Source organism: Vulpes lagopus, chromosome 2 (genome assembly GCF_018345385.1).
Source record: "Vulpes lagopus strain Blue_001 chromosome 2, ASM1834538v1, whole genome shotgun sequence".
Lineage (NCBI taxonomy): Eukaryota > Metazoa > Chordata > Mammalia > Carnivora > Canidae > Vulpes > Vulpes lagopus.
This window is the reverse complement of record NC_054825.1, coordinates 87,694,632-87,711,940: the sequence shown is the minus strand read 5'-3', so window position 1 is coordinate 87,711,940 and position 17,309 is coordinate 87,694,632. Positions and strand designations below refer to the sequence as shown.

Here is a 17,309-nt window from a genome sequence, read left to right as displayed (position 1 = left end):
GTTTTCATCACTATTAATTTCCTTTGATGATAGATTTCTAGTAGAATTAATTAGGTTGAGTGCTCTTCACACACAGTTAATGGCAATGTGAAAACAGAAAACAGTACTAACTAGTGAGGGAGAGCTATATAATTAATTCTGTAAAATACCTGCTTATTTTTGGATAAAGGGCTTATAACTTTTTGACATATGAGAATAGCTATGCTGGCTTTTTTGGAAAAAATTCTGCTACAAACTGCAATGGATCTAATACTGTACCAGTTATCAAGTCTTCACCAGTTTGTAATAAATATGATACTCCTCTTATTACTATGGAATTGACTAGTGGGTTCATTTGTGGTTCTGATTCTGTTTGTAAAATTAAAATTTCTATAGTTGCTTGGATCTTGGGAAAATTTGCATGTGTTAAGTATATATGCTAAATTTGATTGAATCAAAAGAAGAAATAAATTCCTCAGGGCCATTCTTTTCCTGTACTATCAAGGTATTAGGTGATCACTGCATGTCTTTTTCTTTTTTTGAGAGAGAGAGCAAGCATGAGTCAGGGAGAGGCTGAGGGAAAGGGAGAGAGAGAATCTTAAGCAGACTGCACACTGATCATGAAGCCTGAGATCATGACCTGAGCTGAAATCAAGAGTTAGATGCTCAAAAAAAAAAAAAAAAAAAAGAGTCAGATGCTCAACTGATGGAGCCAGCCAGGTGCCACTACATGTCTTTTTCTAAATCCAATCACCTATGACCTTTATATACTTAAGATCTTGCTGTTTTAATATTGTACATACTTTTGAGTGGTTTGTTTATGTCACTGAAGACTCAGCGAGCCTTACTGACAGCCCTAGGGCCAAGAGGAGGCTGTGATCATAGAACAGAGCAAAGCCAATAGCCTTGGCCTGATTATTGTAGGGATCCAACACACCTAACTGGATAGTACGTATTATTTGTGAATAGACTGATGGGAAGACATGTAAATAATAACAGGACATATCTTTTTTTTTTTTTAAAGATTTTATTTATTTATTCATAGAGACACACAGAGAGAGAGGCAGAGACACAGGCAGAGGGAGAAGCAGGCTCCATGCAGAGAGCCTGATGTGGGGCTCGATCCAGGGTCTCCAGGATCACGCCCTGAGCTGCAGGCAGCGCTAAACTGCTGTGCCACTGGGGCTGCCCTAACAGGACATATCTTAAACATAACTGCATCATTACCATTTAACAAGTATTTACTGTTTTACAAGTATTTTTATTTTCTATTATGCATGAAGCTCTGCACCAAGTCTAGGGTTATGGGTGTAAAACAAGTAGACACATGGAAATACCTTCCTGAAAAAAGTTATATGCATAATACCTCCCCACAAAAGACAGACATAGAAATTCTTACCAGGTGTTTTGGTAACATCTCTCAACAGCTCAAAGAGTAAATCCAAGGTTGGCGGTTGGTGCTGACGTGGACAGTTGGACACAGCCGCTGTTAGCTGCTCCAGCAGGATGATCCAGACTTCTATCAGCCCTGCATATGAAAAAGCAGATCTCTGTGAAATCCAGTTCAACATAATAGAGAGTCATAAGATCAAACTAAACATCGTGAGTTTAGCAGTGTGCCATATGGCAGTGTGGTAGTCCTCAGTGTCTACAGGCATGGGCAGATTATGATTTACATGCTCTAACAAAGTTAAAGGGGGAAAATCCCAAATTTCTTCTCATTCCCCTACAGGAAGAAGGTGATGTGGCAAATTTTACTATATTGAAATAACTATCAGATTTCTTGGGAGCTGACAATACCAAAATAATAAAATATCCTTTTGTATCATCTTAGCATACATTCTTTTAAAACATTATTTTGTTGTAAATATGTAACAAAAATTTGTCACTTTAACCCTTTTTACATATGCAATTCAGTGGTATTAATTACTCTCAAGGTTTTGTGCAACCATCCCCACTATCTTGTTCCAAAACTATTTTTTTTTATCATCTCAAACAGAAGCCCTGCATCCAGTAACTGTCCATTCTCCCCTCACTCTAGCCCCTGGGAACCTATCATCTATTTTCTGTTTTTTATGAATTTGCCTGTTCTGGATATTTCATATAAGTGGAATCACACAGGATTTGTGTTTCTGTGTCTGGCTTATTTCATTTAGTGTAATGTTTTCAAGGTCTATCCGTGTTGCACTGTATATCAGATGAATAATAATCCACGCTTTGTTCATTCATCTGTTGATGGACACTTGTGTTGTTTCCACCTTTAGCTATGGTGGAAATAAGGCAATGAACATAGGACTAAGTATCTGTTTCAATCTCTCAATTCCTTAGGGTCTAGACCCAGGAGAGGAATTTCTGGGTCATCTGGTAGTTCTTTTTAACGTTTTGAAGAAGTACCAAACTGTTTTCCATAAAGGAAATATATATTCCTGTGAGGGTTCCAATTTCTCCATGTCCTTGCCAACACTTACTTTTTTTTTTTTAACTATAGACATCCTAGTATGAAAGTGTGTTTCACACTGTGGTTTTGACTTACATTTCCCTGATGACTAATGATGCTGAGCATGCTGATCAGCCATTTGTAGATCTTTTAAGAAATATCTACTCATGTCCCTTTGCCCATTTTTAAATTGTGTAGTTTGTCTTGTGGAGTTTTAGGAGTTCTTTATATATTCTGGATATTAAAACCTTATCAAAAATAGGATTTACAAATATGTTCTCCTTTTGATTGTCCTTTTGCTTTCTTGATAATGTCCTTTAAAGCACAAAAGTCTTTAATTTTGATGAAGTCTGAGTCATCCAGTTTTTCTTTTGCTGCTCCTGTGTGTGAGTCTATTTTCTTTACTCTTCTTCATGCCTCACTTTTTCCAAAGGTCCATCAGTCATCTCCAGTCTTTTTTTTTTTTTGCAATTTATACATTATTTTGAATTTGCATGCCTGCCTTGTGGTTGGCGCTGCTGGCACTTTCTCATCCTACGTACATGCAAATCACTTCATGTACCGCTCACAGATGGGGAATGAGATTCACAACATCAACAGAATCATACACCCAAAGCAGCACACCTCTCAGTATACACCTCTCTTCCTTCTCCCCTTCAGACTTTCATTTTTAAAACAAGATACTAACTTTTAGTGCTGCTCATTACAAGGCAAGGGAAAAAGCATGAGATTTTTTTTTATTAGATCCAAACAATTTTAGTTTTGCCATTTACAGAAGCACTATCTGAGCCAACATTCCTGCTCACCACTGCCTTTGGAAATAGATGAACCTGCCAGATAACTGACACAGAGAAAGGACTCGATTTCTTTCGCTTCATCTAAAAGGGCCTAGAATAGAAAATTAAAAAATAACCCACCCTACATTTTAATACTTCTCAGTTTCCTATGAAAGATAACTGTCAAAAGATGGCAGCTTTATCATATTCCCATTATAAAAAAAACTACTTCTACATTTTGGACATTCCCATTCATAGAAAGCTAAAGCAAACCCATGAACCACAAATATAATAAAACTAGGTGACAGAGGCTCATGAGCCTCAAAGTATAAGCAGGTGGGAACAAGCTAATTTATCGGAAATGCAGAAGACAGAATCACATGCTATGCACCACTCTAGGGGGGGTATAACCAATAAAGTCCATGTGGAAAACTCTATGGGGTCTCACTTCAACAAATGAAGTACAAAAGAGTGAAAAAGAGTTGAAGAGGAAACTCTAGGGATTGAGAAGGACTTCAGAGACCTATCAGCAAAACACACAGTACAGGTCTTATGTGAATGCTGAAAATTCACTGACATAAGAAAATGGGAAATGTTAACATTTAAGGAGGGCAGCCTGGGTGGCTCAGCAGTTTACCGCCTGCCTTTAGCCTAGGACGTGATCCTGGAGGCCCGGGATCGAGTCCCACATGGGGCATCCTGCGTGGAGCCTGCTTCTCCCTCTGCCTATGTCTCTGCCTCTCTCTCTCTTTCTCTCTCTCTGTGTATCTCATGAATAAATAAAATCTTAAAAAAATAATATTTAATATTAAATAATTGTTAATTCTTAGATATGATAATGGAATTGTGGTTATGTTTGTTATATTTAAAAAACACAAACTGAAACATTTACAGATGAAATGCTATAATGTCTGGGATTTAATTTAAAATAGATGAAGTGAGAGGAAGTGGGAGACAGAGTGAGGGGTTGTGTGTGTGTGTATACATAATAGACTGTCTATAAGTTAATGGTTGAAGCTGGGTGATGGGTACATGAAGGCTCATTATACCATTCTGTCTAGTTTAATCATGTCTGAAATTTCCATGGGGGGGAAAAAAGGACATTATTTGCCTTTGGAAACCAGAGGAATAACATGTAAGAGCATATAAATTTTCAATACTAAGTTGAAGCCTTTGCTTTTAATTCTTTTCTCTGAGCTAGCTATATTTCGTATATCATAATAACTTTAAAGATATCAATGAGTTGATAATGTGGAAAACTTTAGATAGGTATTAGCTGAATTTTATCTATAAGATGGGCTGCCTAGAAAAAAACAATGGATTAATGATTTGCACATATGGAAAGAGAACTGCTGATTGCTACATACACAGACAATTTATAACTGTTTAAAGACTGTATTATAGATAAGAAACATTAGCCTCTGTTTATAATTGTCTGGGTTGGAGGTTTAAGAGGCTAAGTAAAAATTATTCCTAACTAACCCTAATTCCTGGGTTGGAGGGTCATTAAATGAAACCTCTATTAGACAACCTCTAGCCAATTTCCATTTAAATTGTTCTCTACATTTGTTATTCCTTCCTACAGTTCTCCCTTAAAACTACTCTCAACTAGTGAGGTTTTACCATTTATAATCCCTGTGGAAAAATGTAAATCCTCTCGCTATTCTCATAAGTGAATTTATAACAGAAAAATAAAACAAAAATTAATAATTAAAGAAAAGCAAAATTTAAAAAACCTCTCCCCAAAACTCCTTTTGCAAGAGTTTGAATCAACCTATGCCTGTTAGTCCTGTTAGTTCTCTTTAAGGATATAATTTCCACTTCTAGATCTAGAACAGGGCAGGGTTGACTGAATCAGAAGACAAGCATGAGCATGAGTTAATCCATCTGAAAATTTCCCAAAGTTACTAGAGAACTCCGATCCACAGAAAATTACATGGGAACTAATTTGAAACACATTCTTTAAAATTATTCTTTTAATGAGGCTTCAGTTCCACCAGGCACAAATAGATTCTCTCTTCAGTAGTGGCTTAATTTCCCCAGTCTCTAACCAAAGAGTCCTACAGGAAGTAATTATATAATGATTGTGTTTCCTAGAAGGTATTAAAGACAATTACCAGTCAATTTACGTACCAATGCAACCGCGTTCCAATTTGCTAAATTATAGAGAATTCAGAGTTAGAAACTATATTTAGTGGAATCTGCAGATCTGTACTGAGCTTGGATAGAGGCATCCATCTATAAAAGGATGGGTTTGGAGACAAGACATCAAATGATGTTTTTAAATAGTCCATGGAAACTTTACGTAGACTTGTTCTATTAGAATTAAAAACAATAGTAACATAAATGGATGATCATTCTTATGTCTCTAAGCTACTGAACTCATAGTTTAAGCTTCTGGGAATATAAACATAACAAATAACCTAGAGTTCAGTCCAATCAATTAACTCACCAGTGTCATCATCAAAGTCAGATAGGACCGACTCAATTCCATCCTCACTGCTGGCCGACTGTTCTTGAAGTCTTCGAGGCAAGCTAGCCAGTCGCCCACTAAGGAATATTGGCTTCAAGGGCATTTTGTAGATTTTGGCCAGTAACTAAATAATGAAAAACCAAATTGCAACTATGTATTAGAAAAAGCTGTACTATGGGTGTTAAAGAAGAATAACATCGTATACCAGCAATACTGGTCTTAGGGAAAACCAGAAAAGCTTCCAATGTATGAAAGTTTTGAGGTTGTTTGTGATTTGGATTCTTACAGTAGCTCATGAGAGGGAGATGCAGGGCGGACATTCCCTGGAGAGGGAACAGCAACTGCCCTGAGCAGTGAGGTGCCATGTATCTGAGGGGTGGAAAGTCAGTGTGGCTGGAGCATACAGTGAGAGGGAAGGATCTGAGGGTGGAAAGGTAGCTGAAGTCCTGTCATGTGGTGTCTTTTGAGGGCTGATGGGGAAAGAAGCTGGGGCTAGGTATCCTTTCTAAAGCCCTGGGGTTCACACCATCACTGCTGTCACCGAGGGAGGAGTTCCACAGACAGGAAAAGGTCTGGGGACACCACCTGTGAAGATAGGAGAACAACTATAAAGGGTGTCACTGAAGCCTGGGAGCAGAAGGGGCTTTCTGGTTGCTGGAGGGAGCATCCTCTTGGGCTAACAGCAATTACTGGATTGACCACAACGAAAGTCGCTGTTCCCTTTGATAAATGAGGTTTCATGGGATTTCCTCACTAGATCTTTACTGAACACGTCCCTTTTTTGTTTTTGTCTCTCTTCAGTGGTGGCACCACCACCACATCCTATCATGAAGACTTCCCATGACCTCTCTCCCTACAGCCTGATGCAAACATAGAGATTAGGACCGTTCCTGTGTCTTGAGTATAAAGGAGAATTTTCAGAGGTTTCAGTTCAATTGTGTGTTCTAGCACATTTTCATTCCTCTCATTCTTTCCTTCATGGAAGCAGTGAGGACAAAAATTCCTACTCCAGATCTCAGCCCCTGCTCTCCTCAGAGTCAGCCAAAAATGTTTCTCTTGGGCTTCAGCAAGAGACATCCACACCTGGTTTGCAAGCATCAGGTCCCAGGCCGGTCACAGGGCCTGGAGCCCAGTGTGGGTGCAGGAGCATGGCCCCCTACCTGCGAGCAGCGCCTGAGGTAATCCAGGGCGGGGAGGCACAGGTCTGGGGATGTGGCTCCGGGTCCTGGGATACAGTCTCCTATTTCCTTGCAGTCCACCTCCCCTGGAGGACAGACAGACACAATTACTCTGGCATCCCCCCTTCAGCAGAAGACCTAGTAGCTCCCACAGCACTCATTCATTAAATGTCTACTAAAATAAAAGACAAAAGTACCCCAAACTTTGGACCCTGAGGAAAATCCTTTCAGTTATTTTTTTCTCCCTCCACATGTGTACGTGTTAATACAGTTGGGATTGAATCAAGCATCTTAGTTTGTTGGATTATTCCATTTTGGTAACTCCTCTTTTCACTAAACAGTGAACTCCTCTTTTCTGGTACTGGACCACAGTTCCTTCAGTGGCTGCACGCGGTCCCAATGTGCCTGGGCCCGCGGTAGTTCCCCTCACTGTCCCTGCTGTGGATGGTGCGACTCTGAGCTTGATGATAAAGGACACTCCTGGTGCCCAGCCACGTCTGCGATGGAGGGAAGCACTTGGCCTCTCTGTTTGCAAAAGGACCCCTCTGCTGCCAGGGCTCAGCACTATAGAGTGGTGATAAAGTCCTCTGGGAAGAGTCTAGACATCTGGGGCTCAGGGATAGAGACTATCGAATTGAACTGAAATGATTTTTATTTATTTATTTTTGGAACATATCTAGAGATTTTTGCAGATCTGTGGAGGGCATCTAGATTTTTCTATAGGTAAATAGTAGTTGAGGATTACCATTTTTCTTCCCATGGGATGAAATCTATTCCCGTACTTTTAATAAGATCATTCCACAGTACTGAAATTGTTTCTAATTGTCTACAATCGTAGCCACTAGGCACCCTTCCCTGTGGGCAGACAGACCTAATTACTGGGCATTAGTTAAAATTCAGACAAAGCAGCATGTTTCTCCTTAAAAAAGAAAAGATAAATATTTGTATTCTAGATCAGGGATCGGCAAACTTTTTATGTACAGGGCCAGACAGTAAATACTTTAAGCTTTGCAGGTCATCCTGTTTTTGTTACAGCTTCTCAAATCTACCATTGTAGCATGAAAATAGTAGTAGACAAATGACCATGGCTGTGTTTCAGTAAACTTTATTTATAAAAACCATCGATGGGTTGGATCTGGCCTGCAGGCCATTGCTTGCCAGCCCCGGGTTTGGATTAACATGCTTTACAATATAAAAGCACAGACTGGGTCAAACTCATGTTGAAATAACCAGATGGCAATTAAAAATAATTTCATTTCTTAGCCTGTTGATCAAAGTGAGCAGCCCAGTTTTTTTGTTTTGTTTTTTTTTTTAATTTTTAATTTATTTATGATAGTCACAGAGAGAGAGAGAGAGAGAGAGAGAGAGAGAGAGAGGCAGAGACACAGGCAAAGGGAGAAGCAGGCTCCATGCACCGGGAGCCCGATGTGGGATTCGATCCCGGGTCTCCAGGATCGCACCTGGGCCAAAGGCAGGCGCCAAACCACTGCGCCACCCAGGGATCCCCGTTTTTTTGTTTTTTAACCAAGGTTGGTGCGTTACACATCAAAGTCTATGCAAATGGCGCCCCCTGGAGTCTGGGGCAGTACCTAGTCAGCATGGCTACTGGGGGCTCAAGTTTCCCATGCCCCCTACAAGTAATGCCACCTTATGATTCACAGAAAAAAAAAACAAACCAACAATTCCCCATGTGTACATAGATTATTCTGCATCTCTATCTGCTGCCTTTAAGTCCTTCCCTAAGATAAAATCTAAAATTTGTTAACATGCTGCTAGACATCCCCACTTGAATAGGGTTTTACAGAAACTCAACGTGTCCAAATGTCCAAAGATGGAATTCGTTACTTTTTCCTCTTCTCCACACCTACTTAACCTGCTCTCCTTTTTAACATCCTATTTCTGGGTAACACTAGTCCTTGTCAGGGAAGCAGGGAGCCTTCCTCAATGCCTCCTCCCCAAGCCCCCATTCTAGCAGGGCCAAGCCCCACAGATCCCACCTCTACCATGCACTGGAGCCAACCTCATCTTCTCTACTGCCTCTCTGCCTGCAGCCTCTCGTCCCCATGTAAGGGAACATATGCCTTCCAGAGTTCAGTTTCTAACACTGTGTGATTGTACCACTCTTTACCTAGAAACCTTCCCCACACGTTCTGGATTCCTTGATGTGGCATATGGAGCCCTTCACAACTTCCTTTCTTCCCAACTCATCATTCACTATCCCTTTATGTGGGTACCTCCAATGTACCCTGATTTTAGGAAAGGAAACCTAGTTCACCACAAAGTTCAAATGTCCCTTACCCTTTAAAGCCTGCACGGGACCCCACTACCAAACATCTATCTCAGCTACTTGTTTATTTCAGCTTACATGTATTTTTTCTTTTTTACCAGCTTCCATGAAAGTATTCATCTTACTTAATTGTAATGATTGATTTATATGTGTTTCCTAGAAGAGACTGTGAGCCTCTCACAGGCAGGAAGCATGTTCTATTCCTCTTCATACCTTCATAGTACATATGAAGGCTGCTGTGCACACATGGCAGGCACTCAACTCTTCACTGAATAACAGAATACCAATAATGGTTCTTAAATGAAATATAAGACTGTGACATAATAGCAAATATACATATTGGCCTCTGCTCCCAGTTCCTGGCACAGAGCTCCTAAAATCCTTGTAATTTCCCAAGTGATGAGGATTAGAGCCCCCCCCCCCCCCCCGTTTTTTTGCCCTAATACTTGGTTTCTGACTCCAATTCCTGACACGCCGCTCCTAAATGCTTGGAATTTCCTGCATGATAGGAGGGTCTGTTGTTCTAACTGAGGCAATATCCGGTGGGCTCCTAGAAGTGGACTGGTCACCTGAAAGACCAAGCCATGACTAGAAGCTTGAAATTTTCAGCTCCTTTCCCCTTCCTAGGGGAGAGGGACTGGAAATAGACTTAGAGGTCTATCATGCCTACATGATAAAGTCTCCATAAAAGTTGTAGAAGTATGGGGTTTGGAGATCTGGGTTGGTGAACACATTTATATGCTGGTAGGGTAGGACACCCCAACTCCATGGGGACGAAAGCTCCTGTGTTTGGGACCTTTATGGACCTTGCCCTATGTAGCTCTTTCTCTGGCTATTCATCTGTGTCCTTTATTATATCCTTCATTATATAATAAATTGCTAATCATGTTCCCCTGAGTTCTGTGAGTTGTTCCAACAATTAACCAAATCCAAGGAGAGAAGGTCGTGGAACCTTTTATTTGTAGCCATGTCAGAGCTGTGGGTAAATGGGGACCTACTTTTGCTTGGCATGTGATGTGGGGGGTAGTCTTGTGGGACTGAGCCCCTACCCTGTGGAGTCTGGGCTAACTCCGGGTAGTGTCAGAATTGGACTGAATTATAGGACACCCCACTGGTATTGCACAATACTGGATGGTGTGAGAACCCTCCGCCCTCCACATCTAGCATTAGAGCATTTTGAATGTGGTGGTCACAGGAGAACAAAGGAGACACACTCCTGTGAGTTCTTCCCATGCAATAACTGAATTTCCTACTACTAAGATTATGTGTCTTACAATTAAGACACTAAGTTACTTGGTTTCTTTTTAATTAACATAGTTTAAAAAAATTTTTATGCTGTTGTTCACAAGAAATCTTCCTCTGAAGCCCATAGTGTAAAATCGATAAGCAAGTGTCTGCTCAGTCCTCCATTTCCTGGGGCAGATTCAACAATAGAATGAGGCACATATAATAAATAATAGAATATAACAACAGTGGTCTACAGATCAGCCTTGTTGCCTCTATCCTAAAACTTGCATTTTGCTTCTGCTCCCTGCAAAAGGGGGAATCTGAATGAAGTCACCTAGTTTCTTTGTGTCCAGTTTTCTTTGCAAATGAACTGTCGATAACCTCCAGATATAAGAGCACTCCACGGTGAAGTTCCAAACTTTTAGAAGGAATGTAAGTAAGTCTTAAATTATTGGTTTGACTAACTGTGCTGCCTTCCGTTTTACCCCAGATAAACTTGTGCTATATAAAAATCTGCTGCAGCAGGTCATGTTGCAGAGCAAGACTCTACTTTGTTTAAGCATTGCTGAATGAAGCGTTAAATCAGCTTGGTAGTCTCTGAAACACACAGGGCCTCAAAGAAGGGGGACTCTCACACTCCAAAGAAATGTTATGATAAATAAGGCCCAGGGGGAGGCATCCTTAATTTTTGTTTAGGGGAAGCTGGAAACTCAAGCTCATGCTGCTAATTATGTGACATTGAGGACAGTGGTTCCTGCATAAGGGCAATTATAGAATATAACACTGAACGTTTGAAGATTCAAAAAGAATCTTGTTAGAGTAAAGTAACATACAGATTGAAAACATGCTACAAGAGTATTCCAGGAACACGATGAAAAATAGCAACCCTGGACAGAATCCAAGCTGCTTTTACAGCAGGCTTTCTGCTTCTGAATATACAACACGCCACCATCTGTTGAAAGCCCAGGTTGCTCCAGGCAGCCAGTGGGACTGCCTCCAGAGCTTTCCATGCAAAGTCATCCAGGAAAGGACCCCCAGCTGTCACAAGGCAGGAAAAGAAGACTCCACTTACCCAGTCCTTTGACAAACTTCATAAGGCACATGATGTAGCTTGTGGCTGCATTAGCAAAGACCTGAATGTTGTCGGTATTGAGAAACGCTTCAAATACATCAAACACTGGAGCCTGGCCTTTTCCTAAGGGAGGAAGGTTGTAGAATTTGAAGAAAAATAAGTCTCAGCCCTTCAGGTCACCCATATTCCCAGCACCTTCCCCGGAGTCTTGGAAAAGACCTGCTCCTGGAGGAAATCCCTGGCCTTTTGACGGGACGTGTGGCCAGGCTCCACTGCTGTCCTTCTCAGCTTTGCCTGCAGGGGGAGCTGCAGGAAGGCTAAAAATAGGAAGAGAGCTGGGTAGAGCTTTTTTATTTTATTTTATTTTATTTTATTTATTTATTTTTTTAATTAATTTTTATTGGTGTTCAATTTACCAACATACAGAAAAACACCCAGTGCTCATCCCGTCAAGTGTCCACCTCAGTGCCCGTCACCCTTTCCCCTCCAACACCCGCCCTCCTCCCCTTCCACCACCCCTAGTTCGTTTCCCCGAGTTAGGAGTCTTTATGTTCTGTCTCCCTTCCTGATATTTCCCAACATTTCTTTTCCCTTCCTTTATATTCCCTTTCACTATTATTCATATTCCCCAAATGAATGAGAACATACACTGTTTGTCCTTCTCCGATTGACTTATTTCACTCAGCATAATACCCTCCAGTTCCATCCACGTTGAAGAAGATGTGGTTTATGTATACAATGGAATATTACTCAGCAATTAGAAACGACAAATACCCACCATTTGCTTCAACATGGATGGGTAGAGCTTTAAGGGCAAAGCTAGCTGAATGCAAGGCTGGGGCAACAGGTGGATCTAGGAGTAGCGAAACACACAGAATCCCCTGGGATTCTACACACATAATTATAGGCAAGGAAAGGTTTAGATAAGCCCTCATGGCATATACTAATTGATTTATAACTGAGCAGGAGAGTTAACAGGCTCAAGATTGTTATCCTCACAAAGGCCTGCTTACAAGTTCAGCCCTTGGCTGGCTTCTGGGAACCTGGCTCTCAGGATAGTCCCAGGCAACAGCTGACTGGTAAGGTGGTTCTTTGTGCCTAGACTATGCAAACAACATGGTTTATCCTGAGCACTCACTTTCCTTTGGGGAGTCTAGGATTTTGGTAGGCGCTAGGCAGAGGGAATCTATGTGGCCAGCTCCTAGCTGCATCTCCAATGGGCTTTGCTGGGGAGAAACATCATATTCATGTTGCTACATTTTCACCAGTGGAGCAGAGTATGCTCTGTGGGACCCTTGGGGGAGGCTGAGAGCACATGGAAGCCCGCACGGGGATTTCTTCTGCCCTTACAATCTGGCTTGTCCTCAGTATGCTGCCATGATAAATCTTAGCAGTGAGCCATGTAATAAATCTGACCCCTGCAATGCCACCTAGCATACCTCTATGCTGAGTGCTGTGAATCCCTCTGGTGGGTCTCTGGGCATGCTTTATGGACCCCCATTCATTTCCAGCCAAACCCAATTTGCCTAACTGGGATTCTATTGTGTTTGTGATGCTTTTCTGCTTCTTACTAGCAAGCAAACAATGTTTTTCTTTTTCACTTTAGGAGCAAACTCAACACACATCTGTATAACTGAAACAACAGAAGTGACAGCATTTTGTTTAATCTGTCAGTAAGAGCAGGGCCTGATGAGGCTCAGGGATCTTGGCGCGTGGGCAGAACTTGGAACGCGTGTCCCTGCTACACCAGATTATTTCCTAGCAAGGAGACATGGCTGAATGTTAGCCTTCTCTATTGTTCAGTTTCTTTTGGTAGCATGAAAATTGGCATCAAGAATTCATACTTTTTTTTTTAAGATTTTATTTATTCATGAGAGAGAGAGAGAGAGAGAGAGAGAGAGAGAGGCAGAGACACAGGCAGAGGGAGAAGCAGGCTCCTCACAGGCCTGATGTGGGACTCGATCACGGGACTCCAGGATCACGCCCTGAGCAAAGGCAGATGCTCAACCACTGAGACACTAGGTGTCCCAAGAATTCATACTTTGTAACAAAAATCATCTACATTCTTCCTTCTCACCACCCTTACCTAACATAGTACTGGAAATACTACCCAGTGCAACTAGACAGGAAAAAACACACATCCAAATCAGAAAGGAAGGAGGAATATTACCTGTTTGTAGATTCCATGATCTACTTTATTTAGAAAATCCTAAAGACACCGCCCAAAAGTTCATAACTAATAGATGCATTGGTAAAGTTTCAGGACATGAAATCAACACATGCTCTTACCCATGGAGTAATCACCAACCAGATACTCCTTCACCTCAGACTTATTCCCACTGTGCACAGTTTCCAGGGCACTGAACAAGGGCCTCCATCCCGACTGGATTTGGGTGGAACACACTTCGACTAGCTCACCAATGGATGTGACAACCTGGCAGAAACAAAGGAGGTGGCACGTAAAACCTTTTCCTTAAAAGCAGCAGAAAAATTTCTGGGAGGAGGATCTACTTCTCTACTTCCTATTTTTTGGGTTAATTTCAATGAAAAAGAGAAACCAGAATTCAGTCAAACTCACTCAAAAAGAAGCAGCCATATTGCATTAATCTGCATTTTGCTACTGATTCATGTCGTTAAGCAACTTTTCACGTGCTTATGAGTCATCTGCAAATGTTTTGCTTTTTTTTTGTCTTTTCATTTATTGTCATTTTTTTTTTTAAGGAAAGGTTTATTTTAGAGAGGGGGGGGAGAGTAAGTGTAGGTGGGGTGTGGTAGAGAAAGAGACGGAGAAAATCTCAAGCAGACTCCACACTGAGTGCAGAGCCCAACATGGAGCTCAAGCTCATGACCCTGAAATCATGACTCAAGCAGAAACCGAGAGTCAGATGCTTAACTGACTGTGCCACCCAGGCATCCCTCATTATTGTTTTTTTATTAATAAGTTGTTAGAGTTCTTTATATATTCTAGATTCAAGTCTTTCCTCAGATACAGGATTTACAAATTTTTTTTTTTTTACAGCTTTAGCTTTGTCTTTTTATTTTTTTAATGGTGTCTCTTAAAAAACAAATTTTAATTTTAATTTTTTAAAGATTTTATTTATTCAGAAGACACACACACACACACACAGAGGCAGAGACATAGGGAGAAGGAGAAGCAGGCTCCCCGTGGGGAGCCCAATACAAGACTCCATCCTGGGACCCCTGGATCACGACCTGAGCCAAATGGCCACCCCAGCAATTTCATGGTTCCTGTTTGTTTGGCCTATCATTTTCACTTATTTTACTTTCAATCTACTTATGCTTTTTAATCTAAAACTTGTCTCTTGTAAACTTACACCCTTACAATCTGTTTTCTTTCTTTTTTTTTTTTTTATATATTTTTTAATTTATTTATGATAGTCACACAGAGAGCGAGAGAGAGAGAGGCAGAGACACAGGCAGAGGGAGAAGCAGGCTCCATGCACCGGAAGCCCGATGTGGGATTCGATCCCGGGTCTCCAGGATCGTGCCCTGGGCCAAAGGCAGGCGCCAAACCGCTGCGCCACCCAGGGATCCCTACAATCTGTTTTCTGATAGTTGAGTCAATTCATGTTTTTTAACGTCTTTATTGAGATATAAATCCCATACGTTAAGATTTACCATTTACACGGTCCAATTTGTTGTTTTTTAGCATATTCAGAGAGCTGTGCAACCATCACTAATTTTAGAACATTTTCATGACCCACCTGTGCCCCCAAAGCCAGTATGTGCTACCAGTCATTCCCTCCACAGAACCCTACTCTCTGCCCTAGGCAATCACTAACTTACTGTTTCTATCGATTTGCTTATTATAGGTGTTTTACATACATGAAATCCTATAAAATGTGGTCTTTTGTGGCTGTTTTTTTTCATTTGGTGTAATGTTCTGAGGTTCATTCACATTGTAGCACAAATCAGAGCTAATTTTTTATTGCTGAATAATATTATATTTATTATGTGGAAATACCACATTTATCTGTTTATCAGCAGATGGAATTGAGGTTTTTCCAATGTTCTGGCTCTTATGAATAATAATACTGCTCTGAATGTTTGTGTATAGATTTGTATGAATATATGTTTTCATTTTTCTTGGGTAAGTACCTTTGGAGGCACTGACAGACTGTTTTCCATGGTGGCGCATTTAACTATCCTGATAGTAGCATATGGGAATTCCAACTTCTCCACATCTTCATCAAAACTTAGTATCTTTTATTGAAGTCATCCTAGTTGGTTTAAAGTGATTTCTCATTGTGGTTTTGATTTGCATTTCCTTAATGACTAAAAATGGGGAACATATTTCACCAATACATATTTAGTACTATTGATGTGGTCTTATTTACATCCGTCATTTTACTATTTGTTTTCTATATATAATGTGGTTTTTGTTCCTCTGTTCCTCTCTTACTGCATCTTTTGTGTTAAACACATTTTTAGTGTATCATTTTAATTCCTTTGTCCATTTTTAATTTATTTTTTGTGTTATTCTTGTGGCTGTTGCCTTAGGGATTATAATACACATCTTCAATTTATCACAATATTCAAGTTAATAATGACTTAATTATGGCAAAATAGAATAAGTTTGCTTCTAAATAGTTTCATTTTCTCCCCCTTCTTTCTGCTATGGTTATTTATATCTTTACATTTAACAAATCCAAAAATACAGTGTTAGAGTTAGTGCTTTAAACATTGTTTTTAAAATAAAAAGGAAAAAAAATACAATCTTTTTATATTTACCCACATAAACACCATTTCTTCTTGTGAAATTAAGTTACTTTCTTGTGTTATCACCCTTTGGACTGAAGGAATTCCTTCAATACTTCTTATAGGATAGGTCTGTTGGCAAGAAATTCTATTGATTTTTGATGATCTGAGAATGCTTTTACTTCACCTTCATTTTTGAAAGGTAATTACTCTAAATTATTCACTGACCACTTTTTTTTTTTTTAATTTCAGCACTTTCAATATGTCATTGCATTGTCTTCTGGCCTTCATTCTCTCTGGAAAAGTAGCAATTAATCCTATTCTATTGTAGTAATGAACTGTTTCTCTCTCGCTGCTTTCAAGGTTTTGTCTCTGAGCAGTTGACTATAATGTATCTCCTGTGGATATCTTTGTGTTGATGTTAATCGGAGTTCCATTATTTTTCTAAATATGTTTTCTGACCCTTTGTGGTTTCTCATCTTTGTCTCAACCCCCATTACATGTAAGCTTCACATTTTCCCACAAGTCTCCAAGGCCTTGTGTCTGGTCAATCTCCAATTTTTAGAATGGATTATTTCTATTAATCTACCTTCAAGTTCATGGATTCTTCTTCTGCCATTGCAAATCTTGCTGGGAAGACCATCTCGTAGATTTTTCATTTCAGTTATTGCCCTTTTCAACTCTAGAATTTGCATTTTTTCATAGTTCCATTTCTCTAATTAGACTTTTGAGTCATTGTCATCATATTTTCCTTTTATTCTTTGAACATATTTATAATAGCTGCTCTAAAGCCTGTCTTTCAACTCCAACATCCGGGCTCATTCTAAGCCACTTTTTATTTTTTGCCTCCCTTCCCAATATGTGTCATTCTTTCTTGCCTCTTTGCTCGCTCGCTTGCTCCTTCCTTCCTCCCTCCCTCCCTCTTTCTTCCTTCCTTTCCTAAAAAGTTGACATTTTTATATAATACACTGTGGCAATGCTGAATTCTGATTAGTTTTTGAGTTTTTTTTTTTTAATAAGGGGTTGGATTTCTATTGTGCAATCTGTCTCTACCTATGTGTAGGAGCCAGTGTCTTTGGATCAGTTTTTTGTTTTTAGGTCTTAGATTTATTATTTAATATGTATCCCCAGGTCTGCATAGTTTAGTGGTCAGCTGATGAT

General features: G+C 40.1%; 1 protein-coding gene across 7 annotated transcripts in view; it reads right to left on the bottom strand.

Moving 5' to 3' along the window:
• ARFGEF3 (ARFGEF family member 3) overlaps positions 1–17,309 on the bottom strand; it is a 177,290-nt gene that overhangs the window by 22,694 nt on the left and 137,287 nt on the right. For all 7 annotated transcript variants that reach the window (XM_041744802.1, XM_041744803.1, XM_041744804.1 and 4 more), the window contains 5 exons: positions 13,719–13,863; positions 11,430–11,552; positions 6,826–6,929; positions 5,645–5,789; positions 1,379–1,507 (listed from right to left, as the gene is read on the bottom strand). In XM_041744802.1, the coding sequence (XP_041600736.1) occupies positions 1,379–1,507; positions 5,645–5,789; positions 6,826–6,929; positions 11,430–11,552; positions 13,719–13,863 (646 nt within the window). The remainder of the gene's footprint in view (positions 1–1,378; positions 1,508–5,644; positions 5,790–6,825; positions 6,930–11,429; positions 11,553–13,718; positions 13,864–17,309) is intronic.